Source organism: Rhinatrema bivittatum, chromosome 17 (genome assembly GCF_901001135.1).
Source record: "Rhinatrema bivittatum chromosome 17, aRhiBiv1.1, whole genome shotgun sequence".
NCBI classification, from domain to species: Eukaryota; Metazoa; Chordata; class Amphibia; order Gymnophiona; family Rhinatrematidae; genus Rhinatrema; species Rhinatrema bivittatum.
Window position 1 is genome coordinate 347830 of NC_042631.1, and position 25548 is coordinate 373377.

At 49.9% G+C, this 25548-nt stretch overlaps 1 protein-coding gene across 1 annotated transcript in view; it reads right to left on the minus strand.

Annotated features, from left to right (window-relative positions):
• Nucleotides 1-634: 634 nt before the first annotated feature.
• The window catches only part of F2 (coagulation factor II, thrombin), a 94674-nt gene continuing 69760 nt past the window's right edge, over nt 635-25548 (minus strand). The window contains 2 exon segments of the mRNA XM_029583099.1: nt 635-997; nt 20579-20649. Of these exon segments, the coding sequence (XP_029438959.1) occupies nt 851-997; nt 20579-20649 (218 nt within the window). The 3' untranslated portion in view covers nt 635-850.

Consider the following 25548-nt stretch of genomic DNA (forward strand, 5'->3'; position numbering starts at 1 on the left):
TTCAACACCATATGCCAGAGATCCAAGAGTTCATCAGATGAAGGGAAACAAGTGTGTACAAGATTATTTTTACCTGCAGCTTTTCAGCAATGGCAGTGTAAAGAGAGCTGCCTTTCTGAGAGATCCTGTATGAGCTGCTTTCCAAAGGCCTTTTCAAATGAGATGCTCCTTGAACCTTGTATTTTCTGCACCTGCTGTAATCAGAATACGCATTTGACCATGCATGTTCTCACCTTACCCTAAGTTTTTCTGGGGCGGGGGTTCTAGCCAGCATGACAACTCAGTATCATCTACAGATTTATTTTCTAAAATAGCTCCAAACTCTTTACAGAAAGGAATTCAACAATGTCACTAGATAATTATATCAGAATTTAAAATTGGCCCTATCCATCCACTTTGTTTCTGTTGCTATTGTGCCACATTCAGGAAGCAAAGGAGGATGGGACATGCATGCTTTATAAAGATGCCATTTTCTATTAATGAATAGTATAGGAAGCCCTGATTGTGCACATGGTCTTGCTCTGTAAATGTTTTGGGAGCTGAGCTTCCTTACAGCCTGGCTGCCTCCTACTATCAAACCTCTAGAATGAAGTATACCCCTGTCTCCTGGCTCCAGTACACCAACATGTGCAGATTCTAGCCCAGCTTTTTATTCCTAGCAGTAGCACAGGCACTGCTCAGTACACATGTTTTTATTGTTACTTATACACACACAAAATGGATGTTTTCTCCATTGCCTGCCACATCTGATTTGAATATGCTCTTGACTTTAGTTTTAAATTTTTAGCTGTAGCTGATGATTATTGAAAAAATCTGCAGGGGTAAGGGATGTCATTCAGATCCTTCATTTTCAGCTACTCCCAAATTTTTCAATGGTCTTCATTATCCATTTCCTCATTCGAAACACATGGCAGTAAAAGCCGTACTTTCCATCACGGTCACAGCCCTCCCCCCAGGAGACAATACCCACTTGATACCAGCGGTGATTATGTGGATCCTATGGAAAAACAGAAGCATTGATAGTGAATAGGCAATGTGGTATCAAATGCGATATTCCTGCAACATTTCTATTGTTAGGTCCTTCTTAGCTTATATTTCTGGCATCCTTCCCTCTGCTGCCTTACTCTGGTCTCTTATACATTAGTCCATTTAAGCATTGGCTTCCTCAGCAATCACCCTTAACAGATTCATGGGGCTAACCTGCATGGAGAGGCATCTATTACCTTGGGAAGCTTGCTGGGCAGACTGCATGGACCATTTTGGTCTCTCTGTCGTCATTACTATGTTACTGTGTTACATGATCTTTCCCAGACTGTCCACTGTGGTAATTTTAAATTATTTTGATCAATATACTTATTCTCTGACAGGGTGAACACGAGTATTGTCTAATGTCTGCAGAGTGAGAGAGTATGAAGTTCAAATAACTACGTGTCATCTAAAGCATATGCAAACGATGCTGGCTAACTCCATGTTCCCTGTACGTACCAGGATCAGTCCAGACGGTGGGTTATGTCCCCCGTCCAGCAGAGGTAGTCAGAACAAAAGCGCGGGGGGAGGTCCTATATAACCTCGCCTCAATCCTCAGTAGCTTCTGACTCCAGCAGATGTGAGCAGGGTTCTGGCAGTCCCCAGCACAGGAGCTTAGGCTTTCTAGGCCCCTTGGGTCTGTTATCTGAGGGATCAAGTTTAAAAAAAAAAGAAAAAAAGAGAGAAACAGCACAGTACTTTTCTTAGGGCAGGGAGGGCTTGCTGACAGGTCTGCTCCCTTCCTTCCTTCTCTCTTTCCCTCTCCCTTGGCCTGCGGGTTTTGGGGGTAAGTGTGTGTTTTTCTTGCAGCTTATTTTTCTTATAGCTGGACTTAGGACCGCGCCAGATCGTTGGGGTGCACGCTAGTGGGGCTAGCCTCTCCCTCCCCCCCCCCCCCTTCCTCCTCGCAGCTACTGACCCGTGGCCCCGGGGCCGCCAGCCACTGGGAGGCCCATTTCCCCGGCGGCTCTCTTGGGTCGGTGGGGGGTAATCCGCAAGCACGCGAATTGGTCTTTTGGACGCCGGGCTTTTCGCCGCGTCAGCCTGCTTCCTCCGCCCCCCTGGGGACCCACGATGCCGAGAGCGGCGGCCTGCTCTTCCTGCGGTTGGCAGGGAAGCCAGCTCTCGAGGGAGGGGCTCTGCGCGAGCTGCCTGCCAGTGGAGGCAGATAGCTCTCCTCAGGGGGGATGGCACAGGCGCCCGCGGGGAGGACCGCGTGGCACGGAAGAGGCAGGCCCCGTTCCCACTGAGTGCGGGAACGGTGGCCATTTTATTTTCAGATGAGGCCGGCATTTCGGAGGAGGAAGCAGGGGACCCGATTTCGGCGACACCACCAGTTTTAGCTCTGTTTGTGGAGCCAGGTCTTCATGGAGGGGAGGCCCCGGCTGGTCCCGCCTCGGGGGTGCCCTCGTTTTCTCCGGAGTTTGTGGTATTGATGCACAGGGCTTTCTTGCAGAGCAGGAGCCACTTGCCGGATGGTCCTATGGGGGCCCTTCCCCCCCAAGCTGGCACACACATTTTCTTATGTTCTTATCTCTGGGGGGGCTCCAGCCTCAGGGCAGTGCCCAGTCACCCAGGGAACAGCCAGGTCCCTCCCGGGAACCCCCTGTGCCTTCTTGTGGCTCAAACGCCCCTCCGGAGGGGGACCCTTCCTCGGATCCGGTCAGGGATGACCCCACCTTGGCATCCCAGGTGGAGGGCGATGATCCTTCGCATTTTTCAGGCGGATGAGCTGGATGACCTTATTTCCTATATCCTACAGGAGATGGACATCAATGCCCCTCCGGAGCCCATTGGACCAGATCCCAAGGTAAGGAAGGGGGATCCTCATCTGGCGGGCCTTAGGCCCCTGGCTAAAGCTTTTCCGACTCATCCCACCTTTTTGCAATTGATCTCCCGAGAGTGGGATACGCCAGAGGCCACTCTCCGGGTCAGTAGAGTGATGGAGAAGCTCTATCCCCTCCCGGAGGAATTCCTTGAACTGCTTCGAGGTTTTGGCGCTCAGGATGCGGGCAGCCATCTGTAGTTCCTTAGCACAGAGAGCGGGGCTTCGCTGGGTACAACAGCTCCTCACCTCGCAGAACCTGCCGACTGTGGAGGCTCAACAGGCGGATAGCTTGGAGGCCGTAGTGGCCTTTGGGGCAGACGCCCTATATGACCTCCTCCGGGTCCTGTCCCGTTCAATGGTAGCGGCGGTTTTGGCCCGTCTTCTGTGGCTCCGAAACTGGTCGGCGGATGCCTTGTGTAAGACTTGGCTGGGGTCGCTGCCTTTTAAGGACAAGGTTCTCTTCGGGGAAGATCTGGATCAAATCATCAAGTCCCAAAATGAGAATGTGGTTTACAGACTCCTGGAGGATAGGCCTCGTTCCACAAGATCTTTCGGTTCCATCAGGAACTGGTACCGGAATCAGCGCCGATCTCTGACTACAAGGCAGCAGCAGTCACCCCGGGCGCCGTCGTCTCATTCGCATAACTGGAACTGGCCCTTTCGAGGGCGCTGGCCCGGCAAGGAGGGCAAGGGTCCGGGCGCTGCCTTGAAGTCGGCTCAATGATGCCAGGCCGACCCACAATCCGACTCCTAGGGTAGGGGGCCGGATTGCTCTCTTCTATGAGGAGTGGGTCCGCATCACGTCGGATCAGTGGGTCCTGGATATTCTAAGACACGGTTACATATTGGATTTTGTCTGCGTGCCCAGGGACAGGTTCCTGTTCTCCCCATGCGGGTCTCTTCTCAAGTGAAGGGCCGTTCACCAGACCCTCTATCGCTTTCTATCATTGGGGGCAATAGTGCCGGTTTCTGCCTCCGAGCTGGGTTGAGGACATTATTCCATCTATTTCATGGTGCCCAAAAAGGAGGGTACTTTCCGGCCCATCCTGGATCTCAAGACAGTCAACAGGTCCCTCCAGCTCTCGTGTTTTCGCATGGAAACCCTCCGCTCTGTGCTAGCTGCGGTCCATCCAGGGGAATTCCTCGCTTCTCTGGATCTCACTGAGGCGTACCTTCATATCCTGATTCATCGGGATTGTCAACGCTATCTTCGCTTCAAGATCCTGGGGCGGCATTTTCAGTTCCGTGCTCTTCCCTTTGGCTTGGCAACGGCCCCACGCGTCTTTACGAAGATCATGGTGGTAGTGGCGGCAGCACTACGCCGAGAAGGGATTCTGGTGCACCCTTACCTGGACGACTGGCTCATTCGGGCAAAATCCCTGACCCAGGGTCTTCAGGCAGTGGAACAGGTAGTACAACTGCTTCGGTCTCTGGGTTGGATTATCAACTTTGACAAGAGCAACCTTACACCATCCCAGTCTTTGAACTTTCTGAGCGCGCGCTAAGACACAAAGGAGGGCAAGGTGGTGGTGCGGACAGAGCGGGCGCAAGCGTTGCGGGTGCAGATCCTTCGCTTCACAACGCTCCCAACCCCCACAGCGTGGGATTATCTACAGGTTCTGGGAACCCTGGCTTCCACGATCGATCTGGTCCCGTGGGCCTTTGCGCACCTGCGTCCCCCTCCAGAAGGCCTTGCTGTCCCGGTGGAAGCCGGTATCGCAGGATTTCCAGGCAGTGCTCCCGATTCCGACTCCAGCTCGCCTCAGCCTCCGCTGGTGGCTGAATCCTCGACACTTGGCCCAGGGGGTGTCCCTGGAGGTTCTGGACTGGGTGGTAGTCACCACGGATGCCAGTCTGGCTGGCTGGGGAGCGGTCTGTGGGTCGAGCTCAATCCAAGGCTGTTGGACGGCGGATCAAGCACAGTGGCCCATCAATCGCTTGGAGACCAGAGTGGTTCACTTAGCACTGAAGGGCTTCCTTCCTCTGGTTCATCAGCGGGTGGTCAGGATCCTCTCTGACAACGCGACCACTGTGTCATACATCAATCGCCAGGGAGGTACGAGGAGCTGGCGCGTCTCATGGGAGGCAGACAAGCTGATGCAGTGGGCGGAGCTCCATATACTCCGCCTAGCAGCCTCCCACATTGCAGGCGTGGACAACGTACAGGCGGACTTCCTCAGCCGTCAGCGCCTCGACCCCGGCAGCAATGCGTCTGATCGTAAAATGTTGGGGGACTCCCCGCATGGATCTCATGGCCACGGAGGGCAATGCAAAGGCGCATTCCTTCTTCAGCCACAGACTAGAGCATGGCGCGGAAGGGGTCGATGCTCTGGTTCTCCCGTGGCCCTGGCAGATCCTGGGCCACGGGATCCGGTAATTGTCCGGATCCGGTAATTCTGGTGGCGCCGGAGTGGCCCCGGCATCCGTGGTTCGCAGACCTTCTCAACCTGGCGGTGGAGGGGCCAGTATGTCTGTCATCTTCCACGCCGCCTTCGTCAAGGTCCCATATTTTTCGAGGAGGCAGATCGCTTCTGTCTTGCGGCTTGGCTTTTGAGAGGCGTAAGCTGAGGCGCCGTGGCTATCCGGAGCCGGTGATTTCGACGCTTGCGGGGCGAGTAAGACGTCCACCTCAGTTACTTATGTGAGGGTGTGGAAGGTTTTTGAGACTTGGTGCAATTCACATACCATTCATCCGTCGCACGCCTTGGTGGCACAGATTCTCTCGTTCCTACAGGACCGTCTGGATTTGGGCCTCGCATATAACTCCATCAGGGTCCAGATGGCGGCTTTGGGAGGCTTTTCTTCACAACGGGAACGACTCGTTACTCTCATCCCATCCGGATATTCTGCGTTTCCTCAAAGGGGTAAAGCACTTGAAGCCACCGTCAAGGCCACCTTGTCCCTCTTGGAGTCTCAACCTGATACTCAAGAGTTCTTAGTGGCCCATCCTTCAAGCCTCTTCAACCTGCCACCCTCAAGGATCTCACCTTCAAGACTATTTTTCTGGTGACAATCAGCTCGTCGCATCGCGTTTCTGAACTTCAAGCATTGTCCTGCCGGGAACCATATCTCCGCTTCACTGAGGAGGGGGTTTCCTTGCGCACGGTACCATCTTTCCTACCTAAGGTAGTCTCTGCTTTTCACCTCAACCAGTCAGTGGAATTACCTTCATTTTCCTCGCCGGACTCCAGAGATCTTCGCAAGCTAGATCTCAAGCGATGTTTGATGCAATATCTGGCGTCACCAATGAATTTTGGCTCTCGGATCATTTGTTTGTCCTCTGGTCGGGACCTAAGAAGGGTCGTATGGCCTCCAAGGCCACCATCGCCCGTTGGCTGAAGGGGGCAATCGCCTCCGCATATATCTGTGCCGGACGGCACCCACCGCTGGGAGTTAAGGCACTCCCTTCGTTCTCAAGCTACGTCCTGGGCGGAGAGTACGTCTGTGTCCTCACAGGAAATCTGTAGGGCGGCTACCTGGAAGTCGCTCCATACCTTTGCGAGACACTACCGCCTGGATGTGCGGGCTCCAGTTTTTGGTTCCTTCGGGGATAGCGTCATTCGAGCAGGGCTGTCTTCGGCCCACCCGTAGGAGGGAAGCTTTGGTACATCCCACCATCTGGACTGATCCTGGTACGTACAGGGAAAAGAAAATTATTCCTTACCTGCTAATTTTCGTTACTGTAGTACCATGGATCAGTCCAGACGCCCCTCCCTGTTCGCCGTTGGGGGATTTGTCTGGGGTTCGCCTCTACTCGACTGTGATTTCTGATTCTTCCATGAGCCCCTGGGGATCCAGGGTCTGTTCCGTGTCTCACAGTTCTGTTTGCAAGTTCCCTTTGGGGGGTTTGGTTTTTGCAGTTATGAAATTTTTCTAATGTTAAGTTGGCAAGGGTTAGTTACTTGATCCTTCCGTCTCTTCTCTTCTTGGCTTTGCTAGTCTAGTTACTGAGGATTGAGGCAAGGGAGGTGAGGTTATATAGGACCTCTCCCCGAGCTTTTGTTCTGAATCCATCTGCTGGACGGGGGACATAATTCACCATCTGGACTGATCCATGGTACTATAGAAACAAAAATTAGCAGGTAAAGAATAATTTTCTTACTCTGGATGTGAATTCATGCCTCCTTGTGTGAACCAATGTATTGTTTCCCAATCCTCTCCTAGGGGCACACCTAACCAGTTGGGTTTTTAGGATTGCTACAGTGACTATGTACAGAGATTAGCATACCCTGGCTTTCCAATGTATGCAAATCAATTTTGTGCATCTTCATTATATACATTCTGAAAAGCTGACTGGTTAGGTGTGTTTCCAGGAGAGGGTTGGGAAGCACTGAACTAATGTAACAATTTTATTAAAATAGACCAGAGTTCTCACTTTATTTTTCTCGCTACTAGGGACATAAAGCTGTACCTTACTGGGTAGGAAATAGTGTCTTGGATCCCCTTCTTCCAAATGGTGTCAGCTAATTGACAGGTCTATCCAGTACCGAGCGGTAGGAAGAGCTGCGTTAGTGCCCGGCGCACCCGCGGTTGCCGCACGCACAGTGCAGCTCACCTACCGCTCGATCCTGAACTATAATTTCATGCAAATGTAAACCGCGTCTAAGAAGGGTCCGTGATGCGTTAGGCCCGCGCAACCCATTTTACTGGATAGAGCGCCTATACAGTATCCTGGGTGCGCGGGCCTAACGCTTCACGCCACACTGGTATCTGTCATTTCAAATGTCATTTGAAATGACAGATACCAGGAAGTCGGGACTGCCAGTCCCCCCTCCCCTCCTCCCGAAGCAGGGTGCGAAAAGCAGCCTTGCTCCGGGAGGAGGGGAGAAGGGACTGGCAGTACGAAGTGATTTACTTTTTGTAGCCCCCTCCGGACATTGGACCTCTCCTGCCTCCCGCTGCGCGACTTACTTTTTTTTGCAGCCCTCCGGCCATCAGCAGGAACGGATCGTGGCTCCCCTGCCTCCCGGCGAAGATGGACGCCTGCACGGGGTAAAGCGGCCCCTGTGCGTGCAATTGGCCGCTCAATTCGTGACGTCACGACGTTTGGCGTCACGGCATGTGACGTCACGTCTTGAGCGGCCAATTGCACGCACAGGGGCCGCTTTTCCCCGTGCAGGCGTCCATCTTCGCCGGGAGGCAGGGGAGCCACGATCCGTTCCTGCTGATGGCCGGAGGGCTGCAAAAAAAAGTAAGTCGCGCAGCGGGAGGCAGGAGAGGTCCAATGTCCGGAGGGGGCTGCAAAAAGTAAGTTGCTTCGCTGCTTCACACTGTCAGTGTCTCTTCTTCCCTCCTCCCGAAGCAGGGTGCGAAAAGCAGCCTTGCTCCGGGAGGAGGGAAGAAGGGGCTGGCAGTACGAAGCGGCGAAGCGACTTACTTTTTGCAGTGCAATTTAGAACGTTTTTTTCGCTTTTTTTTTTTTGCTTCGGGAGGAGGGGAGAGGACTGGGGCTGCCCCGGAGACCGGCACCCATGATCGCGGCCGGGGCAGGTGAGCAGGGGCTGGGGGAAAGCTTGCCGCCTACCCTTACCCCTGCCTCTACCGCAGGGGTAAGGGTAGGCGGAAAGTTAGTAGGTTAAACGCGCGACAAAACAGCAGGGAAAAATAGCGATAGTCGGGGCGTGGGTTACGGGATGCTAGGGAATAGCTAATTCGCTCGTTTGCATGCAATATACATGCCGCGTGCGGAAGGGGTTGCCCGGGGATTTTAGGACGCGGTAGGAGTAGGTTAAAGGGGATTCGGGATCGCAGGAAGGGCTAACGCGGCCGGAAAGTGAGTAGAATGCGGGTTAGGAGCGGGGTAAACGTGGCCGCACTTTACTGGATAGACCTGTGAGTTGCTTTGCAAAGGGATATATGGAATTTCAAGTTAAGGCCTTACAAATATGTTACATAAGGTGCTCTGATTTTTCTGTAAACAAATTTGAAATAGCCTTGGTAGAACATGTAGTAATTTGTTTCCATGAATGTCTGAACCAGATAGTGAAAGATGGTTTAAATGCTGGCAATCTTCTTACATTCAGCATACAACTCAAAAAAGCTGATCATATCTTTTGAAACTCCATTTTCTCTCCATCTAAAATTGTAATTTCCTCGTCAGTCAGCCAGATCAGGCCAAACCAATGGGTTATGCATGCCAACCAACAGATGGAGACATATCAACAGGCTCACTGATGTCTCTGTGCTGACACCAACCTGCAGTATTCTGTCTCCAGCAGATGGTAGACAGACATTTATGGACTTCAATCTCATAGACTGAAAAGGAAACTTTTGGCAGGTGACTCCTGAGGTGAAAAGCTTGTCCTCTACCCCACTCCCTCCACTAAGTGAGATTCTTGGCATATTTAATTAAAAAAAGAAAAAAAAAAGCCCTGAGGAGAAGCCTTCAGTAGTACAACCCAGGATCAGAAGGCTTCTGTGGAATACTGGTTGTAAATATCCAACCTCTCCCTCAGGATAATTTTGATGTTTTCTTCTTTAAATTATTAAAACTGTTTTCTGCTGCAGCTATAAAACTTGGGGGGGGGGGGAGTACTGTGGTAGCTGAAGAGCAGGGCTGCACTCTGTTCCAGCAGGGAACGAACACAAGAGTGAGTACTAGGAAAGTTTTTGGAACTATGAGCCATATCTGAGGAGTAATGGCACTGGCAAACGCAGGAAAGAGCCCCCATAACAGGAGAATGGCAGAATTATACCGTTGCTGTTTATTTAAGGGAGAGGAGCTGCAGAACTGTGAATCAGCTTTCCAGGGCATTTGATTTGTTGGAGCAGGCCACATAGTGTTTCCAGCGGGTTTTTGAAGTCTGCACAGTTGCCATTTTGGAAGCTGCACGCAACAGGGAAATTGGGCCTTCCTTGTCACAGAGGGGCATGTCCAGGGAGATTCTGATGGCTACCTATTCTGCAGCCTGACTGAGGCACAGGCAGTGGCCATGTTTGAACCATGGGATTGTGAAAAAGGGATATGGTCTTTCTTATAGCTTACCTGGTTTTATTGCCTGAGGGTTCAAAAATGAAGAAAAGAGGATTTATATTCAGACAACAACCAAAGCATTCCTGAAACAGCCTTGCTCTAACCAGCATGAGCAGCAGACTCACAGAACCAGCAGGGGGCAATTAGATCTTTTGAGGGCTGTGCTCAGCCAGAATACAGGAAATACTAAAGCTTCTTGTGTCCAGCTAAGTAAAAAGTTTAACATAGTAAGCCAATCTGGGGGAGGCTATTGTCAAACGCAATAGTAAATACAGGGACCTGAGAGCAACCTTGACCAAGGGTAATTTTAACTCCCTTCCACCCTGCCCCACTACCCACCCACCCCTGGGGTTGGGTTTCTGATATAATCTGCCTGAATACATAATTTGTCAACTATATGGTAATTTGGTAATTCCTTAAGTGTTATCCATCAAATTTACCAAAATGAGGAATATCCAATGCAACTGTTGTGGAGCCTTTATATTGAGGATAATCATATGGAAACTTAAGGCTTGCCCCCATTTGTTCAGAACTCTCTACCTTGGAAAAGGAGCTGGCTGACGTTAAAGCTGAATTAGCTTCAATAAAGAAAGTCCCAACCACTTTACATTATTCAGGAATTAATTACCCATTAGCACAGAATAACCAAAAGTCAAGGAAAAAGATTTACTGTGGGCTCAGGAAGGATAAGAACTGTGACCCACAGACACCCGTTATTGACAGCTGTGCAGCCCACACCTCTACCCCCCACTCACACAGGGCATTAAGGAACTCAAAAACAGCTCTGGTAGAATTAGACCTGTGATCCGGAGACACACACTGTATCAAGTGCAACAAGTACAAAATGCCTTCTCTGTATTAAATACTGAAGAAGTTCTTGAGAAAAAGATTGAAGTGTTATCTGAAAAGAGAGAAGAAACCCAATGCATACAGAAATTCCAGATCAGAAACCAAAGAAAAAAGCTCACTGTGATGGATGACTCTGTCATCAGAGGCACTAATCTTTTCCCTTGCACAAATGCAAAGGGAAAAGTGGATAACAAAACTCAACTAAAGAGGTCACAAAAGGAGTCCAGGAACAGCAGTAACCTGAACGAAGAAAGCTGGAAAGCTATGAGCACAAATGCTTGTAGTTTGGGCAATAAAATCCCAGATCTGCAAGCCCTAATGGTGGAGGCGGACTTGGACGTTGTTGCTGTCACAGAAACGTGGTTTATGGAATCTCATGACTGGGATACGGCAATACCAGGCTATAACTTGTTAAGGAAGGACAGAGAGGATAGGAAAGGGGGCGGAGTGGCTCTTTATGTCAGAAACAATATCCAAGCATCTGAGCTGCAAGGAAGATGGGGGGGCAATGAAGCACTATGGTCAACCTAAAAAAAGATGGGGGCATCCATTTTTATTGGAGTGGTTTACAGGCCTCCAAACCAAAAGGAAGAGCTGGACAGAGATCTGGTTGAAGACATCCAAAAGATAGGAAAGAAGGGAGAAGTGATCGTTGGAGACTTTAATATGCCAGATGTAGACTGGAAAATCCCATCTGCAGAATCTAATAATAGTAGAGAAATAGTGGATGCCCTGCAAGTAGCTTTGTTCAAACAAATGGTAATGGAACCCACGAGAGAAGGAGCTATACTTGACTTGGTGCTACTAATGGAGATAATGTCTCTGATGTCAAGGTGGGCACCCACCTCAGCACCAGTGATCATCAAACAGTATGGTTTCATATCACACAAAGGATACAGAGAAGAAGCTCAAAGACCTGAGTTTTGCAGTTCAAAAACACGGACTTTGATGAAATGGGGAAGTACCTGGAGGAAGAACTAAAAGGCTGGGAGAACGAGAGAGATGTGGATTTAAGGGACCAATCTAAAAGGAGCAATTACCAAGGCAACTAATGTATATGTTAGAAAAGTAAAGAAAAGCAAAAGAAAAATGAAACCTATCTGGTTCTCAAAGGAGGTGGCTGACAAAATAAAAGCTAAAAGAACAGCGTTCAAGAAAAGCAAAATTGCTTACCTTGTAATAGGTGTTATCCCAGGACAGCAGGATGTATTCCTCACATATGGGTGACATTGGTAATGGAGCCCTATACGGAAAAACTTCTGGCAAAGTTTCATAAACTTTTGACTGGCAGCCAGAGTGCCCACTGAGCATGCCATGATATTCTGTGCCACAGGGGTCTCCCTTCAGTCTGTTTTGTAGCAATTAGTGTTAGCCAAAAATAAAATAATAAAAACGTATTGGACCCAACTCCGCGGGGTGGCGGGTGGATTTCGTGAGGACTACATCCTGCTGTCCTGGGATAACACCTATTACAAGGTAAGCAATTTTGCTTTATCCCAGGACAAGCAGGATGCTAGTCCTCAAATATGGGTGAGTAGCAAGCTAGAGGCTGAGTCATTTTGTGTTGGCAACAGTGAAGTATTGTTGTTGAACTGAGTCAGGAGTTGGGGTTAAACTGGAAACAAGTTCTTTAAGACAGATTGTCCATAGGCTGAATCTTGTCGTCCTTCTTTGTCCAAACAGTAATGAGCTGCAAAGGTGTGAAGAGAACTCCATGTTGCTGCTTTACATATGTCAAGTATTGGCACCGAACGATAGTGCGCTACTGAAGTTGACATTGCTCTTACTGAATGTGCTTTTACTCGCCCTTGGAGAGGAAGGCCTGCTTTTTCATAGCAGAACTGTATACAATCTGCTAGCCAGTTGGACAGAGTATGTTTACCCACTGCTTTACCTGGCTTGTTTGGATCATAAGAGACAAAGAGTTGATTGGATTTTCTGTGGACTGCAGTGCGGTTTAAGTAGAAGGATAATGCACGCTTACAGTCTAAAGGATGTAAAGCTCGTTCACCTTGGTGAGAATGAGGCCTTGGAAAGAATGTGGGTAAAACAATGGATTGATTCAAGTGGAATTCCGTAACTACCTTGGGAAGGAATTTTGGATGTGGATGGAGTACCACTCTATCATGTAGAAACTTTGTATAAGGTTCGTATGTGACAAGTGCTTGTAACTCACTAATCCTTCTAGCTGATGTAATGGCTATGAGGAAGATATGCGTTCTCCATTCGAACCCATAGATACCTGTGATCTTAAATTTCTCACATGGAAGTCTGAGTGTGGTTAATACCACGTTCAGGTCCCACTGTGTGACTGGAGGTCGAATTGGTGGTTTAAGGTGAGTTAAACCTCTCATAAATCTACTGACGAGAGGTTAAGTAGAGATAAGTGCATCTCCCATTTTGTTGTGGTAAGCAGAGATTGCACTTGTGTACTCTTATAGATGAAGTCTGGAGACCAGATTCTGAAAGATAGTATAAATAATCTAGTAGAGAAGAAGTGGAGCAAGTGAAAGGATCAGTATTGTTTTGCTTGCACCACAATGTAAATCTTTTTTCCATTTGGAAGAGTAGTTCTTTCGTGTGGAGGGTTTACGTGAAGCTATATAAGCACTGAGAGATATGGGTTGAAAGATTTGAGTGGTTGTAAAATTAAGCTTTCAACATCCACGCTGTCAGGGCAAGGGATTGGAGGTTGGGATGGTGCAACCGACCCTGATCCTGAGTTATGAGATTGGGAGCTACTCCCAGACGAATGGGATCCCTGACTGAGAGGTCTAGAAGTGTGGGAAACCATACTTGTCGAGGCCAATAGGGGGCTATGAGAATCATGGACCCCATGTCCTGTTGTAGTTTTACTAGTGTTTTGGTTATGAGCGGTATCAGAGGATACGCGTATAGCAGGCCTGAGTTCCAATGGCGAGCAAAGGCGTCCTTGGGTAAGCTGTTCTCCTGCTTGAACAGGGAGCAATAAGTGTTCACTTTGTAGTTCAGATGTGATGCAAAGAGATCTATTGTTGGTTGACCCCAACGCTGGAAGAGCCTGGTTGCTATCGCTGGATCCAAGGACCACTCATGTGGTTGGAACTGACGACTGAGGCGATCGGCTACTATGTTGTGAATGCCTGCTAGATAAGTGACCTGTAAGAGTATTGAATGTGCTAGGGCCCAGTCCCAAATCTGTGCTGCTTCTTGGCAAAGGAGATACGAGCCCATTCCCCCTTGCTCGTTGATTTACCACATGGCTACTGTGTTGTCTGTTTGTATGAGAACAGTCTTGTGTGAAAAGCAGTCCTTGAACGCATGCAGCGCATAACGTATAGCTCTAAGCTCCAGGAAGTTTATCTGAAATGTGGCTTCGTGCTTTGTCCACGTCCCTTGGGTCTGCAGATGACCTATGTGCGCACCCCAACCCAAGGTGGATGCATCTGTAGTTAGTGTGACTTGCGAAGTCAGTTGCTGGAAAGGTAGACCTTTGAGCAAATTGTTCATGGATGTCCACCAGAGAAGGGACGAACGCAGTTCCTGAATTATTTGAATGTGAGAAGACAGTGGTTGAATGGCTTGAATCCATTGTGTTTTGAGAGACCATTGCATTAGTCGCATGGTCAGACTGGCCATAAGAGTGACGTGAACTGTAGAGGCCATGTGACCGAGAAGGGTGAGGCACTGATGAGCTGTGACCTGGGATTGAGTTCGGAGAGAATGTGCCAGGAGAACGAGTGTCTGTGCATGGTCTCTTGGAAGAAAAGCTTTTGCTATGATGGTATTTAAATCTGCACCGATGAATTGTAGTAGGTGAGATGGTGTGAAATGGGATTTCTGGTAATTGATGAGAAAACCCAAGGAGAGAAGTAAGTTGATGGTGAGCTTGAGTGAATTGAGAGCTCCTTCTTTCGTTCGACTCCTGCTGGGCCAATCGTCTAGATAAGGAAACACGTGCACTCCTTGCTTGTGTAGGTGTGCCACCACCACCACTAGGCACTTTGTGAAAACTCGTGGTGCTGAGGCGAGGCCGAATGGAAGCACCCGGTATTGAAAATGTTGGCCGTCAACCAGAAATCGCAGATATTTGCGACGAGGAGGAAAGATGGGAATGTGAGCATATGCGTCTTGAAGATCCAGAGAGCAGAGCCAATCCCCTTTCTGAAGAAGAGGTAATATGGTGCCCAATGATACCATCCTGAAATTTTCTTTTTTGAAATTTGTTGAGATTTGAGGTCTAGGATGGGACGTAGGCCTCCTGTTTTCTTTGGAATGAGGAAATATCGGGAGTAGAATCCTCTGCCCTACTGAGGCCGGGGAACTGGTTCTATGGCCCTGGCTCTCAGAAGGGTGGATAATTCTGTTTTCAGGAGTGTGGACTGATTGTTTACTGTCCAAGACGAGATGGGTGGAGTTTCGTTTGGTACAATGAGAAAATCCAAGCGGTACCCTTGTGCTGTGATGGAAAGTACCCATTGGTCTGTGGTAATGGAGGTCCAGGTGTGATGAAAGAAAGCAATGCGACCGCCTACCGGCAAGTGTGGGACCGGATTGAAGGATAGGCTTCTGCTCTCTGAGAGTATCTCAAAACCCCGACGTTGAAGCATTCTGAGGCGAGGGTTGAGGTCTAGATGGTCTTTGTTGTCGAGGCTGTGAACGTTGAGCTGGGCGAGATGTACGTGCACGGGTCATAGGAGGATAGTAACTCCTCTGGCGGTAATATGGGCGTCTTGTATCCCTTCTGGGTAGCCTCCTGGAAGAAGGTTGGGATTCCTGAGGAATTAAGGAGAGCTGTTTTAGAGTTTGTGTGTGCTCTTTTAAAACGGCAACTGCTTCCTTCACTTTGTCTCCGAAAAGGTTATCTCTGAGACAAGGAAGGTCGGCTAGTCTCTCCTGCACCTCTGGTCTCAAGTCTGAAGCCTTAAGCCATGCCCAACGGCGGGGCTGTGATACCTGAAGCTGAAAGACTAGATGCAGTTTCAAAGCTATCATCGTGCTTGCCTGCTTCTAGGCCTTTATGCACCAACTGAGAAAAAGCATCCTGAAATTGCTCAGGGAGTGTCTGGGTAAGTTCTTGGACCTGCTTCCAGAGGTTACACTGGTATTGATTCATGAAAAGCTGGTAAGCAGCAATTCTAGAGACCAGCATAGATCCTTGAAATACTTTTCGGCCTAGATTATCAAGGAATCTATTATCCTTTCCTGGTGGTGTTGAAGAGTGTGTTTTAACCCTTTTTGCTTTCTTCTGCGCTGACTCAACTACCACCGACTGGTGAGGTAGCTGAGCCTTTTGGAACCCTGGAATTGGTTGAACCAGGTATGTGGCATCTGATCTTTTGTTAACCAATGAAATGGAGCCAGGATGTTCCCATAATCTGTACATGAGTTCCTGGAGTACCTCATGCACTGGCACAGCCAAGATTTCCTTTGGCGGATCTACAAATTGTAGAACTTCAAGTGTCTTTTGTCTGGAATCTATCTCAGATTGCAGCTGGAATGGGATAGTGTCCGCCATATCCTTCACAAAGTTGGAGAATGACAAATCTTCTGGAGGAAATTTTCTACAGTCTTCTGGAGGCGAAGGTTCTGAGAGCATCTCATCTGTAGAGACATCTGTGTCTGACCAGGTGTCTCTGGGGTGACCTGTAGGCTGTGGCCTGGAAGGCATCAATGGCAAAGACTTTGGTATCAATGGGGACATCGGAGACTGTGGAGGCAAAGGTCTTGGACCCCCCGAAGGCCCCGGCATGGGTTCTGGCGTGGTATTTTTATTGATGTCCTGAGGTTTTGTAGGCAGAGCATCGATTAAAGTATTTAATTTATCCATCAGAGGTCCGAATATGGTAACATCTGGGATCGGCATCGGTGGATTCATCAAAGGAACCGATGCTGGAATCGGAACCGGCACCGATGGCATCGGTGGCGGGATCGACGGTGACAACGGTATTGAGATGGGTAGCGGATCCGACGGTGCCAGAACTGGCATCGATGGAAACGCTGGTGTCGATGGTGCTGGTCTTGGCATCACATCGAGGAGCGCATCTCGGACCGCTTGATGGATATATCCGTCAAGTTCCGCCCGTATAGCTGATGGAATCAGAGCAGCTATGGGGGGGAGGTGGTGATGGCGATACCGGTACCTCCACCGGTTCCTGGGGAGGTACGGTTCCCTGCACAGATGCCAGTGGGGATTGCCCTGGAATCGAAGGCCTCGGAGACGCCACATCCAACCGAGGTTTCTTAGAGGATGAAGCCGATTCCATCGATGGTGTTGCGGGTACCGGATCGATGGTTGATCCATGTGGCCTTTGCTGCCGATGCTTTTCCTTCAATTTTTCACTGCCCAATGTCTATGCCTTCGAAGATGGCGAGGGGGAGGGAATGGAAGCATCTCCAGCCTCACCTGGCAGTTTTTTGAGAATGACCTTGCGAATTGACCCGGCCAGAGACAATTGCGCGGACGTCGATGCTGAAGGGGGCAACTGAATTTGAAAAAGTTGCTCCATCTTCTCCATCCGGAGTAGACGTCCCTTCGATGTCATCTCGGCGCACAGGGGGCAGGACTTGACATCGTGGTTCCCGCCGAGGCAGAGCACACACTCCTGGTGTGGGTCCATTATGGACATATTTCTAGTACAATTTGGGCATTTTTTGAAGCCCGAAGCCATTTTAGTCTGACGGCCGTCGACTACTCTGGTGCGAAAAAACCGGTACGGAACCGACAAATTGAAGAAAAAACTTACCGCAATGGTAGTAAAAGGGAGACCCTTGCGGACAGAAGTTTTTCTTACAATTTTATAAAGACTTTTTGAGTGTGGAGAAATCACCACAGGACTCCAAATTGACCGCGAGGCTAACTGCTCCACGGAAAAAAGAAGACTGAAGGGAGACCCCTGTGGCACAGAATATCATGGCATGCTGGGCATGCTCAGTGGGCACTCTAGCTGCCAGTCAAAAGTTTATGAAACTTTGACAGAAGTTTTCCCGTATAGGGCTCCATTACCGATGTCACCCATATGTGAGGACTAGCATCCTGCTTGTCCTGGGATAATATAAAAGATCCCAAAGTGGAGGAGCACAAAGAAGAATATCTGGTGGAACTGAGGGAGACGAAGAAATTAATCAAGACAGCAAAAAGTCAAGGGAAGAGAGGATTGCCAAGGAGGTAAAGAGGTGACAAAACATTTTTCAGATACATCAGTGAAAAGAGACGTTCAAAGTGGTATAGTGAAATTGAAAGGTGAAAAGGGTCAATGTGTGGAGAGAGACAAATGGCAGAAATATTAAACAAATACTTCAGTTCTGTGTTCACTAAAGAGGACCCTGGAGAAGGACAGTCGCTAGTTAACAAGAAACTGGAAGGGAGTGGAGTAGATGTAACTCCATTTACAGTAGAAAATGTATGGGAAGTGCTGTAGAAAACTGAAAGTCAACAAAGCCATGGGGCCTGATGAAGTTCATCCCAGGATACTAAGGGAGCTCAGAGATGTGCTCCCTTAGTCACACAGGTCACACAGCGGGTCCGCTGTGTGACCTGTTCAATAGATCCCTAGAAATGGGAGTGGTGCCGAGTGATTGGAGAAGAGCGGTGGTGGTCCCAATTTTCAAGAGTGTGAACAGAGAAGAGGCTGGTAACTACAGACCAGTTAGCCTCACTTCGGTGGTGGGAAAAGTAATGGAGTCACTGTTGAAAGAGAGAATAGTGAACTATCTACAGTCGGGAGAATTGCTGGACCAGAGACAGCATGGATTCACCAGGGGAAGATCCTGTCAGACAAATCTGACTTTTTTGACTGGGTAACCAAGGAATTGGATCAAGGAAGAGCACTTGATATCATCTACTTGGATTTCAGCAAAGCTTTTGATACGGTCCCACACAGGAGACTGGTGAATAAAATGAGAAGCTTAGGAGTGAGTGCCGAGGTGGTGGCCTGGATTTCAAACTGGTTGACGGACAGAAGACATGTGATGGTAAATGGAACTCTCTCTGAAGAGAGAGGGGTTTTAAGCGATGTACCGCAAGGATTGGTGTTGGGACCGGTCCTGTTCAATATCTTTGTGAGCGACATTGCGGATGGGATAGAAGGTAAGGTTTGTCTTTTTGCGGATGACACAAGATCTGCAACAGAGTGGACACGCCAGAAGGAGTGGAGAGAATGAGATGGGATTTAAGGAAGCTGGAAGAGTGGTCAAAGATATGGCAGCTGAGATTCAATGACAAGAAGTGCAGAGCCATACATATGGGGAGTGGAAATCCGAATGAACTGTATTCGATGGGGGGAGAAAGGCTGATGTGCACGGAGCAGGAGAGAGCCCTTGGGGTGATAGTGTCTAACGATCTGAAGTCGGCAAAACAATGTGACAAGGCAATAGCTAAATCCAGAAGAATTCTGGGCTGCATCGAGAGAGGAATATCTAGTAAGAAAAGGGAAGTAATTATCCCCTTGTACAGGTCCTTGGTGAGGCCTCACCTGGAGTACTGTGTTCAGTGCCGAAGACCGTATCTCCAAAGAGACAGAGACAAGATGGAGGCGGTCCAGAGAAGGGCGACTAAAAAGGTGGTTGGTCTTCATCAAATGACTTATGAGGAGAGACTGAAGAATCTAAATATGTACACCCTGGAGGAAAGGGAGCAGAGGTGATATGATACAGACTTTCAGATACTTGAAAGGTTTTAATGATCCAAAGACAACGCTTTCCGTCAGAAAAAAATTAGCAGAACCAGGGGTCACGATTTGAAGCTCCAGGGAGGAAGACTCAGAACCAATGTCAGGAAGTATTTCTTCACGGAGAAGGTGGTGGATGCCTGGAATGCCCTTCCAGAGAAAGTGGTGAAGACCAGAACTGTGAAGGACTTCAAAAGGGGTGAGGGATAAACACTGTGGATCCATAAAGTCTAGAGAACGTGAATGAAGAGTGGGTGGCTCGTGGGAATGACGGCTACTACCTGGAGATAATACCCTTATTCAATAAACATACACACGGTTAATGCGACTCCAGCATTGCTCTAAGACTCCAACATTGCTCTAAGCTTCAATGGCAAGAGGAAATGTGGAAAAAAGGATTTGCATTCACAAAAAAGCGGGGAGTAGCTTGCTTGTTATGGCGGTTACTACCCCAAACCAAATAAGCCTGATACTTCACTTTCAATGCATATCCAGCATAGCTCTCTGCTTCAACGGCAGGGGAGAAAGACTGCTACTTCACGTATAGCTCTTTGCTTGAACGGCAGGGGAGACAGTCTGATACTTCACTTTCAATGCATATTCAGCATAGCTCTCTGCTTCAATGGAAGGGGAGAAAGTCTGATACTTCACGCATATCTAGCATAGCTCTTTGCTTTAACGGCAGGGGAGACAGTCTGATACTTCACTTTCAATGCATATTCAGCATAACTCTCTCCTTCAACGGCAGGGGGAATGAAGAAAAGTGGATCTATATACAGACAACAACCAACAAGGACTGAATTACATAATATGGGTAAACAAATAAGCATGAGTGTAGCTTGCTTATTGTGGCAGTTACTACCCCTAACTAATTAAGCCAGATACTTCACTTAGATGCAGCTCCAACACTGCTCTCTACATTAATGGTGGGGGTGGAAGGGAAATAGAACCAAAAGGTTACTAAGAGCCAAGCGTAACATAAGTATGAGAAAAAAAAATGCAAAACTTGCTGGGCAGACTGGATGGCTTCTGTAGCCAAGCCCATAAGCAAAGAAAGTTAAGCAGCATTATCGGAATTTTCAAGAAAGCTAATCACCCAGTAAAAAAAAAATGTTGCTAGCTGCAATTCTTATCTGTTATCATAAAGTTTGAGAACTGCATGGAACGTGGTTACTACGCTTAAAGAACATGCAGCGGCGGTTACCGCCCTTAAGAGAAACATGTGGGTGACCTGCACTCTGGCCACGTACATACCTTCATGACAAAAGGTCCCCCGCTGTCTCCTTCACAAGCGTCCCCTCTCTCGGTTTGGTCAGGTCTATAACCTGGAGAGAATTGAAGAAATTGTGTGTTTTGTTTTTTTTTTTACTGGAGTTGGCCATCATCTGCCTCCTTCTTCTGTCTTTTCCTCCATGTATTATATTCCCCCCTCCCCCCTTATTTTATGCCAGTGTGAGTAGGTACATTCATTACTAAAGATAATTTTATTTTAAAAAAAAAAGTATTTTTATACCGTCTTTACAAACAATGTTTAGTCAAAACGGTTTACATATATCAAAAATGATAAAATGAAAATAAAAACAAATTAAAATTAAAGTAAAAGTTAAAAGTTAGAATAATAATGATTGAAAGTGGGTTGACATATAAAGTATAAATTACAAAAATTTTCATTAATATAAAATAACAAATTGTTTAAAATTAAATAGGTGGCAAAAAGAAATCAATACACAGCAATAAGCAAAAAGAAGATTTGTAATTAGATACTGCTAGCTTATATACTTGTTCATACTGCACATAATGTTTTCTAGTTCAATGACCATCGGGTCAGATATATACATTTTATAAAGCATGGGAGGCAGCAGCATCCTTTTGAGAACTGAAATTTAATTTTATTATATACAGTATAAAAATTTATTTCCCATGCAGTAAGATCAGTGTCTGGGTAATTCAATAGCTTGGGCTTCACCACGTATCTAGAGTTGTCTATTCCAGCTTTGTAGTCACCTGAAATATGCTTCTCTAGCTTACATATTGCTGTTGTGTCTCCATTTACCTCCTAGATACCTTGCCCTTTTCTGTATGTCTGTCTCTAGTCTAACATCAGCTTTCTGAGCCCCTCCTGTGCACCTCTGCCTCCTCTGATGCGCTTACAAACCCCCCTGATACTGAGCCCCTCCTGTGCACCTCTGCCTCCTCCGATGCACTTACAAACCCCCCTGATACTGAGCCCCTCCTGTGCACCTCTGCCTCCTCCGATGCGCTTACAAACCACCTCTGATACTGAGCCCCTCCTGTGCACCTCTGCCTCCTCCGATGCGCTTACAAACCCCCCTGATACTGAGCCCCTCCTGTGCACCTCTGTGCTTACAAACCCCCCTGATACTGAGCCCCTCCTGTGCACCTCTGCCTCCTCCGATGCACTTACAAACCCCCCTGATACTGAGCCCCTCCTGTGCACCTCTGCCTCCTCCGATGCACTTACAAACCCCCCTGATACTGAGCCCCTCCTGTGCACCTCTGCCTCCTCCTCTGCACTTACAAACCCCCCTGATACTGAGCCCCTCCTGTGCTCCTCTGCGCTTACAAACCCCCCTGATACTGAGCCCCTCCTGTGCACCTCTGCCTCCTCCGATGCACTTACAAACCCCCCTGATACTGAGCCCCTCCTGTGCACCTCTGCCTCCTCCGATGCACTTACAAACCCCCCTGATACTGAGCCCCTCCTGTGCTCCTCTGCGCTTACAAACCCCCCTGATACTGAGCCCCTCCTGTGCACCTCTGCCTCCTCCAATGCACTTACAAACCCCCCTGATACTGAGCCCCTCCTGTGCTCCTCTGCCTCCTCCGATGCGCTTACAAACCCCCCTGATACTGAGCCCCTCCTGTGCACCTCTGCCTCCTCCGATGCACTTACAAACCCCCTGATACTGAGCCCCTCCTGTGCACCTCTGCCTCCTCCGATGCACTTACAAACCCCCCTGATACTGAGCCCCTCCTGTGCACCTCTGCCTCCTCCGATGCACTTACAAACCACCTCTGATACTGAGCCCCTCCTGTGCACCTCTGCCTCCTCCGATGCACTTACAAACCCCCCTGATACTGAGCCCCTCCTGTGCACCTCTGCCTCCTCCTATGCACTTACAAACCCCCCTGATACTGAGCCCCTCCTGTGCTCCTCTGCCTCCTCCGATGCACTTACAAACCCCCCTGATACTGAGCCCCTCCTGTGCACCTCTGCCTCCTCCGATGCACTTACAAACCCCCCTGATACTGAGCCCCTCCTGTGCACCTCTGCCTCCTCCTCTGCACTTACAAACCCCCTGATACTGAGCCCCTCCTGTGCTCCTCTGCCTCCTCCTCTGCACTTACAAACCCCCCTGATACTGAGCCCCTCCTGTGCACCTCTGCCTTCTCCTCTGCACTTACAAACCCCCCTGATACTGAGCCCCTCCTGTGCACCTCTGCCTCCTCCGATGCACTTACAAACCCCCCTGATACTGAGCCCCTCCTGTGCACCTCTGCCTCCTCCGATGCGCTTACAAACCCCCCTGATACTGAGCCCCTCCTGTGCACCTCTGCCTCCTCCGATGCGCTTACAAACCCCCCTGATACTGAGCCCCTCCTGTGCACCTCTGCCTTCTCCTCTGCACTTACAAACCCCCCTGATACTGAGCCCCTCCTGTGCACCTCTGCCTTCTCCTCTGCACTTACAAACCCCCCCTGATACTGAGCCCCTCCTGTGCACCTCTGCCTCCTCCGATGCACTTACAAACCACCTCTGATACTGAGCCCCTCCTGTGCACCTCTGCCTCCTCCGATGCACTTACAAACCCCCCTGATACTGAGCCCCTCCTGTGCACCTCTGCCTCCTCCGATGCGCTTACAAACCACCTCTGATACTGAGCCTCTCCTGTGCACCTCTGCCTCCTCCTCTGCACTTACAAACCACCTCTGATACTGAGCCCCTCCTGTGCACCTCTGCCTCCTCCGATGCGCTTACAAACCCCCCTGATACTGAGCCCCTCCTGTGCACCTCTGCCTCCTCCGATGCACTTACAAACCCCCCTGATACTGAGCCTCTCCTGTGCACCTCTGCCTCCTCCGATGCACTTACAAACCCCCCTGATACTGAGCCCCTTCTGTGCACCTCTGCCTCCTCCGATGCACTTACAAACCACCTCTGATACTGAGCCCCTCCTGTGCACCTCTGCCTCCTCCGATGCACTTACAAACCCCCCTGATACTGAGCCCCTCCTGTGCTCCTCTGCCTCCTCCTCTGCACTTACAAACCCCCCTGATACTGAGCCCCTTCTGTGCACCTCTGCCTCCTCCGATGCGCTTTCAAACCCCCCTGATACTGAGCCCCTCCTGTGCACCTCTGCCTCCTCCGATGCGCTTACAAACCCCCCTGATACTGAGCCCCTCCTGTGCACCTCTGCCTCCTCCGATGCACTTACAAACCCCCCTGATACTGAGCCCCTCCTGTGCACCTCTGCCTCCTCCGATGCACTTACAAACCCCCCTGATACTGAGCCCCTCCTGTGCACCTCTGCCTCCTCCTCTGCACTTACAAACCACCTCTGATACCGAGCCCCTCCTGTGCACCTCTGCCTCCTCCTCTGCACTTACAAACCCCCCCTGATACTGAGCCCCTCCTGTGCACCTCTGCCTCCTCCGATGCACTTACAAACCCCCCTGATACTGAGCCCCTCCTGTGCACCTCTGCCTCCTCCGATGCACTTACAAACCCCCCTGATACTGAGCCCCTCCTGTGCTCCTCTGCCTCCTCCGATGCGCTTACAAACCACCTCTGATACTGAGCCCCTCCTGTGCACCTCTGCCTCCTCCGATGCACTTACAAACCACCTCTGATACTGAGCCCCTCCTGTGCACCTCTGCCTCCTCCGATGCGCTTACAAACCCCCCTGATACTGAGCCCCTCCTGTGCACCTCTGCCTCCTCCGATGCACTTACAAACCCCCCTGATACTGAGCCCCTCCTGTGCACCTCTGCCTCCTCCGATGCGCTTACAAACCCCCCTGATACTGAGCCCCTCCTGTGCACCTCTGCCTCCTCCGATGCACTTACAAACCCCCCTGATACTGAGCCCCTCCTGTGCTCCTCTGCCTCCTCCGATGCGCTTACAAACCACCTTTGATACTGAGCCCCTCCTGTGCACCTCTGCCTCCTCCGATGCACTTACAAACCACCTCTGATACTGAGCCCCTCCTGTGCACCTCTGCCTCCTCCGATGCGCTTACAAACCCCCCCTGATACTGAGCCCCTCCTGTGCACCTCTGCCTCCTCCGATGCGCTTACAAACCCCCCTGATACTGAGCCCCTCCTGTGCACCTCTGCCTCCTCCGATGCACTTACAAACCACCTCTGATACTGAGCCCCTCCTGTGCACCTCTGCCTCCTCCGATGCGCTTACAAACCCCCCTGATACTGAGCCCCTCCTGTGCTCCTCTGCCTCCTCCGATGCGCTTACAAACCACCTCTGATACTGAGCCCCTCCTGTGCACTTCTGCCTCCTCCGATGCACTTACAAACCCCCTGATACTGAGCCCCTTCTGTGCACCTCTGCCTCCTCCTCTGCACTTACAAACCCCCCTGATACTGAGCCCCTCCTGTGCACCTCTGCCTCCTCCTCTGCACTTACAAACCCCCCTGATACTGAGCCCCTTCTGTGCACCTCTGCCTCCTCCTCTGCACTTACAAACCACCTCTGATACTGAGCCCCTCCTGTGCACCTCTGCCTCCTCCTCTGCACTTACAAACCCCCCTGATACTGAGCCCCTCCTGTGCACCTCTGCCTCCTCCGATGCACTTACAAACCCCCCTGATACTGAGCCCCTCCTGTGCACCTCTGCCTTCTCCTCTGCACTTACAAACCCCCCTGATACTGAGCCCCTCCTGTGCACCTCTGCCTCCTCCGATGCGCTTACAAACCCCCCTGATACTGAGCCCCTCCTGTGCACCTCTGCCTTCTCCTCTGCACTTACAAACCCCCCTGATACTGAGCCCCTCCTGTGCACTTCTGCCTCCTCCGATGCGCTTACAAACCCCCCTGATACTGAGCCCCTCCTGTGCACCTCTGCCTCCTCCGATGCACTTACAAACCCCCCTGATACTGAGCCCCTCCTGTGCACCTCTGCCTCCTCCTCTGCACTTACAAACCCCCCTGATACTGAGCCCCTCCTGTGCACCTCTGCCTCCTCCGA